General features: G+C 31.7%; 1 protein-coding gene across 1 annotated transcript; it reads right to left on the minus strand.

The window, feature by feature from the left end:
- Positions 1–659: 659 nt before the first annotated feature.
- Positions 660–4,769, minus strand: LOC125194990 (uncharacterized). Its single transcript, XM_048093200.2, has 5 exons — positions 4,405–4,769; positions 2,959–3,314; positions 2,730–2,885; positions 1,104–1,337; positions 660–941 (listed from the first exon to the last, which is right to left on the minus strand). The coding sequence occupies exons 1-5, from the start codon at positions 4,745–4,747 to the stop codon at positions 819–821; spliced, it is 1,212 nt and encodes a 403-aa protein (XP_047949157.2). The 5' UTR covers positions 4,748–4,769; the 3' UTR covers positions 660–818.
- Between the last annotated feature and the right edge of the window lie 3,152 nt (positions 4,770–7,921).

A 7,921-nucleotide genomic window follows, 5' to 3' on the forward strand; every position in this document is an offset into this window, starting at 1 on the left:
GCGCAAAGGACGTTGTTGGACACGCACAATGCCCTTAGGCATTGTCAGACCCAGATGAAGCCTAATACCTAAGAAGATGATCGATGATCTCCAATGCCAGTTGGGAATGAACTAGACCAGCCTTATATGTAGTGCACTTGTTCCACTCTTCTTTTCTTCCTATTATTGTAATTTTTTTATTAATCAAATAAATGTAGGGGTTGCCTTTAATTTGTGGTGCTTTCATATTTATTTTGCTAATTGACATATTTGCAAACATATAAAATAAAAAAAATACAAAATAGTAGTTAAAATTATAGGGCGGGCTATATGGCATCCCACTACAAGTGGATGGGGTGGAGGATAAAATGCTGATGTGGCGGAGGATAGGGCACCCTATTGTGGATGCTCTTACAGTCCGTTCGTCCACAAAAAGAGTCATATTTCACTTTTACCATAAATAGTAAGTAGGTCTCACATTCCACTAACTCACTTCACTCATATTTTATCATAAAACCAATATAAAAAAGTGGGTCTCATATTTCACTAACTTTTCCATCTCATTATTATTTACATTTCTTAAAATCTTTATGAACACCTAATGTGACTCCTATTTTGGGACAGAGGGAGTATCAAATTTACATACAAGAATAGTAAAAAGGTCTTACTTAAGCCACACATACAAAACATATTACAATGGAATAGTGTTCTTGTAGTATACAATTACATAACACTTAGACGAGTCAAGATTCAAATTGGAAGAAAACTAAAGAAAAACATTTAAATATCGATGCAAAAATGAACATAAAACAAATACATTGCATAAAAGATATCTTAGCTCATAGCATAGCTTCATAACCATCTGTTCTTCTAGTTTTTCCCTTGGATACAACAAGAACAAGGACAACTCCCAAGAGGACAACTGGCCAAATGAATTTAGGCACCGTCGTCATTTTCAGTGCCTAAAATTAATTTGCGAAATATTTATTAGCCAATGTACAAATATATAAAGAAATTAGATATTGATCCAAATGTGACTTGTAATTGCTTGAAAATTATAAATTAAACATAATTAAAAGTTTGGTTTCTTTTATGAAGTAGAAGAAGAAGGGAAAGAATCTGACCCGGGGTTGGGGTGATGAGTCATCAAGTAGAAGATAAAACAGAGTCATAACTCCAGTATGTGTTTGAAGACTGCTGTAGTTGGATACAAGAGTGAGTTTCTCTCCTTCATAACTCCTGATCGGTTGAGAAGGTGAGGGGTAACATGTGGTCATTCCAACAATATAGCCACTCTCATTTCCAACTTCATTTCCTTCTCCATATATAGGCTTGGATGAGCACACCACTCTTCCTCCCTTTTCATTCAATTCCAAAAACATCATTTCAAATAAAATCATGTGGTTGTGTTTAGATGCACTAAATGTGTCCTACTTTGGCCGGTTACGGGTTTTAAGAAGAGTAAAGTACTATTTGGTCCTTATATGACCGAAATACGAAGTTTGTCCAGAACGTTTACTTTTGGAAAATCGAGTCCTAAATAAATGAAATCGTCGTCAGATTGGTCCTTTTTTTATGATTCCGTAAAAAACTTACGGTCGAGGAAGATTAGTGAAATTTTGACTAAATTAGAATATTAATTCATGATTAATTATAGTAAAATAAAATAGAAAATAAAAAAAATAAAAATTCACTTTATCTCTCTTTTTCTCTCCCATCCCATCTCTCCATTTTTTTTTAGTATTTTATTTATTTTAATTAATCATAGATTAATACTACTTCATTCTTCCCATAAAAATATAAGCAATGAGTATGACATGAGAATTAAGACAAAATTAGTAAAGTAAGAGAAAAGAGGAGAATGGTATGATAAAATAAGAGAGAGGAGGAGAATGGTAGTTAAAGTAATGTTAGTGGATAGTAGGACCTAAATTATTAAATTGATACTATAATTGTCTTATTGAATACACATATTTTTGTGTGGTGGATGAAAATGGAAAGTGCTTATATTTTTATAGGACGGATGGAGTATTAAATTTCACTTACCATCCGCTGACTGTTTCTTTTCTTCAGAACCGTAAAAAAAAGGACCGATTCGACGACGATTTCATTTATTTAGGACTCGATTTCAAAAAGTGAATGTTTTGTACCAAGTTTTTATTTCAGTCCTATGTTTAGGATCAAAATAGTACTGTACAGTTGTAAAAGAAAGTATGAAAAAGTTAGTGGTATGCGAGTTCTATTTTTTGTATAATAATTTTAAAATAAAATGTTAGTAGAATTGAGTTAGTGGAATGTGAGATCCATTAACAAAAGTAGTAAAAATGAAAGGGAACAGTTTATAAAAGACGGACCAAAATGAAAAACTATAACACATAATGGGTGACGGAGGGGGTAATATAAAATAGAAGTGAACTATTTTTATGGAACGAACCAAAAAATTTTATTTTATGGAATGAATGGATTATATAAAAGTAGGACTCATATTTATTAACATTTTCTAAGCATTATTTTTATATTTTTTAGAATATGTGCCAATTCAAATGGCAATTTCTATTGTGGGCAGGGGGGTATGTCATATGGAAGTGTAAAAATCAGAGGAAATTCAGCTTAGGAACCTAGGCCCAAATTTGAAATGTGAAAGCATGGGTTGTCTAGTTTTTCCAAGTGATATATACTTTCATTATATGAAGTATTTTATTTATATAATGTAAAGATGCATCAAGACACAGAATGTAATGTGAAATTACCTCTCCATATAAGGTTGTGCCTGCTGCCCCTGTATGTTGGTGGCTAACCCCATAGATCACATCTCCACCACTTGGCAAACTAACACTTACATTTGTTGAAACAATACAACCATTTTTGTCATTTTTGAGATCACAAGATTCAATACCATATTCAACCTATAGATTAGAATAGTGGTCTTCAAAATCATGCATGAATCAAACCATTAATATTCAAATTCAAGATCATTACCGCACAATGGTGTGAATCTTGGATTCCTTTGGACTGATCAGCCTTTGTCCAAACATCAGTGACCTCAAGAATGTAAATCTTGAGGGGTATCATCGAAGATGAATCCCAATCCATATATTTCACAGTGTACCTCAAATAAATGCTTCTCTTGTCACCATGGAACCCTTGTTTAAGTCTGCATCTGCTCTGATCGGGACAACATAGTACGCCACCTTTGTAACCCAAGGGTCGAGCCACTACGCTTTCGTGTCTCGTTACATTGTACAAATCACATCTGCACTCTGCACACCCCATCTTATCCTCAGTTCCACGAGTGTCGATTGCATGCACATTCAACAGCCATCCTTCCTTGTATCCTGAAGATAGTGATGGAGGCAGAAATTTTATTTAACTCTAGATAGTGTTCATTTAGCATTAAGTAGAAAGTGTCCATTTAGGATTATAATCAAATGCGAATAATGGATTAGTGAAAAAACAGGTCCACTTGCCAAAAATGAAAAATATGGACAGATTAAAATGACAAATATAAACATTGTTTCGCATACGATGAATAGATTTTATATCTAATCAAGATTCCAATGCTAAAATTACTTGATGACTTACTTTTATTAGATGTCACGCAATGCAATAGTATTTTATTTTATTAAATTAGTAATCTAATTTTTTGAATTGGGATCTATGTTTAAGAAATACTCCATTAGATGAGACGAATAAAATGAGAAACGTGGAACTGCTAAATCAAGAACTGATCAAATCTAGTACTTCCTCCGTTCCACGGTGGTGGAGGCATTTCTTTTCGCCACGTGACTTAAGAAAAATTGTATTGAGTGAGTTATGTAAAGAAAGAATAAAGTAGTACATGAAAGAGGTAGAGAGAGAGAGCGAGTAAAGTAAATGAGAAGAAATGTGATGACTTTCACTAAATGGAAAATGACTCCACTACTATAAATCATATCAAAATGACAAAATGACTCTGCTACTATGAAACGGAGTGAGTATTTGTAATACATAGTTGTAGAGAAAGAAAAGAAAAAGAAAAGTCCAATCCGATGTAAATAATGTAGAAGAATTGTAAAAGAAAGTTGGTTGAAAATGTTAAAGGAATGTGAGTTCCATTACCGATAGTAATAAAAAATAAATAGAAAGCTTATTGGTGGACAGAGAAATTAAAGTACATACTGCTTCTGTCCCACTCAAGATGACCACATTCTTGAATAGCACGGGATTTTAGGAAGTGTTGTTTGGTGGAATAAAGTAGAGAAAGAAAAGGTAGTTGAATATTTTAATAAGGAGAGAGGAAGTTATTTCTAAAATTAGAAAGTGGTCATCTTGATTGAGACAAACAAAAAAGGGAAGGTGGTAATCTGACAAAGGGAGTATTTGTGGAAAATGAAAGACAAGAAAATGAAAGGAAAAAAAAGAAAAAGGGAGTCCAATCCGATGTACCTTGAGGGATACCCGCGGGATCGCCGACTTGTATTCCGTATGGGTCAGGAATATCGGTGGCGGTTTTCCGCGTCTCAGCTCCGAGGCCGAAATACTGCGTTACAGCAGTGTCGCAAATCCCACTATTTCTAACGATACTGAAATTGGCATCGCGAACACCGGTGATGTATCTCTGGATAACCCAGTGGTGGAGATAAGCTTCGTCGAGGGGCAACGGATTTCCTCTCTCATCCACCAATTCCGCGTTCACGCTCTTCATGCCGATGTGCCCACGCGGGAAATCGATATCCATGTAGTTCTTGTTCGACACCAAACCCCTTTCCATCACCATTTCTGGCGACATCAAAACCGCCACATTTGCATTTGCTGACATTGACAACATTGTTGCTATGATTTGTCTGTGTCCAAAAGAATTATGCAATTTTTTTTAATCCGTCCCACAAAAATATACATTATCAATTTTCTCACTATAGAGGTGTGATCCATTCTCTATTAACAATACTTTAATTAAAATCCGCGTCGTTTCAAATGTTGTCTGTACTTTAGGTGCATGTTTGGTAGTCATGCTAAATTAACACAAGATAATTAATTAAGATGGGCTTTAAGATAAGGATATCGATGCAGTTATAAAATATAAGACTTGAAGACTAAGTAAATTATATTTTAGGTTTTATTTATTTCCTAGTTAATAAAATTAGTAGATGAAAAAATATTAGGAGTAATTGTTTACCTTCTACCAAATTAGATTTTCCTTTTTTTTTTTTTTTTTTTTTCTGATTTTCCTTTTAGTTATTTTCCATAAGTTTAGGATTACTTTTTGCCTATATAAAGGTCTTATTATTGAACTAAAAAGACAAACATTGATTATTAACTTTACATTGAATTTTTATATTATGAAGTTCTCGTTTAGTTGAGTTCTTTATTTCTACAAGTTCAGTCTGTTTTCTCCATACGTTCTGCTTCCTAATATTTTTTCCTTCTACTAATTCTTTTAACTAGGAAATAAATAAAACCTAAAATATAATGTACTTAGCCTCTAAGTCTTATATTCTATAACTGCATCAGATATGCTATCTCACTCTTTTGGGACGTTAAATAATCCACCTTTTTGAACTAATTTGCTTCAGGCCTTAGCAAGTTGAGATGAGTTTTGATGGCCTAACATAATCTTATTTTATCTACCAAACAGCCAAATAATCCATATAACTCATATATCTTGGCCTTATTTAGGCTACCAAACAAGCACGAGGCCTATGTTATCAATAACCCTAACCAATCCTGTTTAACGACTCCCTCCGTCTTATAGAAATAGGTCATTTAGGGCTGACACGAATATTAATACGTAATTTGGTTAAGTAGGAGAAAGATAAAAAGATTGTTATAAATTGATATAGACTATTTATATGAGAATAATGAAAAAAGAGATATGGTATTCCCTCCGTTCCTGAAAAATATGAACTTTCTAATTTTGAAAACTCATTTCTCTTTAACGAGGTGATCATATTCATTCTCCACTAATAATATTTTAAAAACTTTTTTTTTCCATCTCTCTCTTACTTTTTCAATTATGTATTTTAATCTGTATTGAACTAAATGTTCATATTTTTTGGTGACGGAGGGAGTATATTTTATGAGTAGAAGGTAGTAAAGCGAAAAGCGGCCGCCCAAATAGTCTCTGTCATATTTTTTTCATTCATTCTTTTCTCTACCGATAAGACATGTGAAAATTAGAAAATAAATGCTATAAGGGTGGAGCACGATGAAACCAATAATTGAAATTGGCAATTAGTTAAGTTTATTGAAAGTGAATCATTTGTCACAAGGTTTTAGGTACTTCTCCAAACGTCTTAATTATAGGAGTACAATATGTATATGCATGTTTCACGACAAGTATTGAAATATCTATGTTCACTAGTATTATAATAACATTCAACCAATGGTTGTTTGTTATCATAATAGTCAAGTAGGTATGGAAACAATCATTAAGATAAACACAAATAGTTGATCAATGGTCATATTCACATGAAATAAAATGATATAATTTCCAATAAAGATATTAATCCTTCCCAAACAAAACATATAATAAAATGACATGATTACCACAAGCATTATTGTGTGTCGTTTTCGTATCAGCAGAATAAGATTATGGATATGAGATAATGACAAAATTTTATTCTTTAATTACGTGAAGGATCACTTAGTTAGAAGAGTTTTGAAGATGATGTTCTTAAACAGCCAAGTTTCTTTAAACAGACAATATCTTATAATTCAATATTATTATAAGATAATTAGGCATGGAATATTTTAGAAGTGATCCACATTTTTTTATTTAAACTTTGGATTTGTATCAAACGGCTATACTCAAATTTTTTAATATTACCACAGGTTCCTTAGACTTTAATTTAATACTAGTATCACGTCATTGCTATGCACATATTAATATATTTTTAATATTAGTTTTTAATTTTTATTGATTAAACAAAATTAGAATTAATATTAACAATGAACAATATGAGTAACAATTTTAGTTATATGAGAATCAAAAATTTATACAACATTGAAGTATAATAAATTTGAAACAAATCACATAAAATATAATGTTTAAACATTAAATCATAGAGTAGAAAGATAAAAATCTATCACAATAAAGAATTAAACACAACGGATAATTACTATCATTTTTAAAACTTCTTTATAAACTACATCAATTTAAAAATTAAAATCAACCTCATCATTATAAACTAAAACCTTCAATTCTTCACAATTCGTGACTCTTCAATAGAACTCATAGGTAAAATAACTCGTTTGTCATCTTTAAAGTCGTCCGTCTCACCTAAAACTACAATAAACTAAGGAACAAAATCAATTTGCAATTCACAAAATCAATAATCAACATGTATAGCTACTTTCGCCTAACAATTTGTACAGTTTTCAATAAAATTAAAGACAAATTAAATTATACATTAAATTTACCAACATAATAATCTTTTCATGTGACTCAACCTACTTATAGATATGTATAAAAAAAATTAATCAATTATAATTTCAACATAAATTTTTTAACATGGATCAACTATAAAGTAACATAGATGGCCTAAAAATCTAATCATTGCTACTGAAAAAAAAATATAATTATTAAAAACAAAAAGAAAGAAAATGATGACACTAAGCTAGCTTATAATCTAATCATTACTATTGAAAAAAAATTATAATTATTAAAATTAATTTGCAAAATCAATTTGCAATGCACAAAATCAATAAAGAAAAGAGATTCACCTCAACACCACCATGTTCCTTGAGGGCTTTTGATACCACAACTATCCCTTCGGCAGTTGCTTGTGCTCTAGCACAGAAAACTTCTGCTTCTCCTGATATAGCAAAAATTTAAGGGATAAGCATAATTGGAGAACCCAATTTTTGATTAAAAAATAAAAACTTGAAGCATCAAACCGCTAAAATCCTTTTAAAGGAATACAATATGACCAACCAAGCTACTCCCAACTTAAAACTGTAAAAT

The sequence above is a fragment of the Salvia hispanica genome, chromosome 4 (genome assembly GCF_029641045.1).
Source record: "Salvia hispanica isolate PSC_SH4W2 chromosome 4, Shi_PSC_v1, whole genome shotgun sequence".
NCBI classification, from domain to species: Eukaryota; Viridiplantae; Streptophyta; class Magnoliopsida; order Lamiales; family Lamiaceae; genus Salvia; species Salvia hispanica.

Excerpts from the sequence above, each read along its gene's own strand:
- LOC125194990 (XM_048093200.2), bottom strand. The coding sequence starts at position 4,747 with ATGTCGCCAGAAATGGTGATGGAAAGGGGTTTGGTGTCGAACAAGAAC. Across the intron at positions 3,315-4,404 it reads TCCCGCGGGTATCCCTCAAG|GATACAAGGAAGGATGGCTG; the intron begins GTACATCGGATT and ends CACTATCTTCAG. Across the intron at positions 1,338-2,729 it reads GCACAACCTTATATGGAGAG|GGAGGAAGAGTGGTGTGCTC; the intron begins GTAATTTCACAT and ends TTGAATGAAAAG.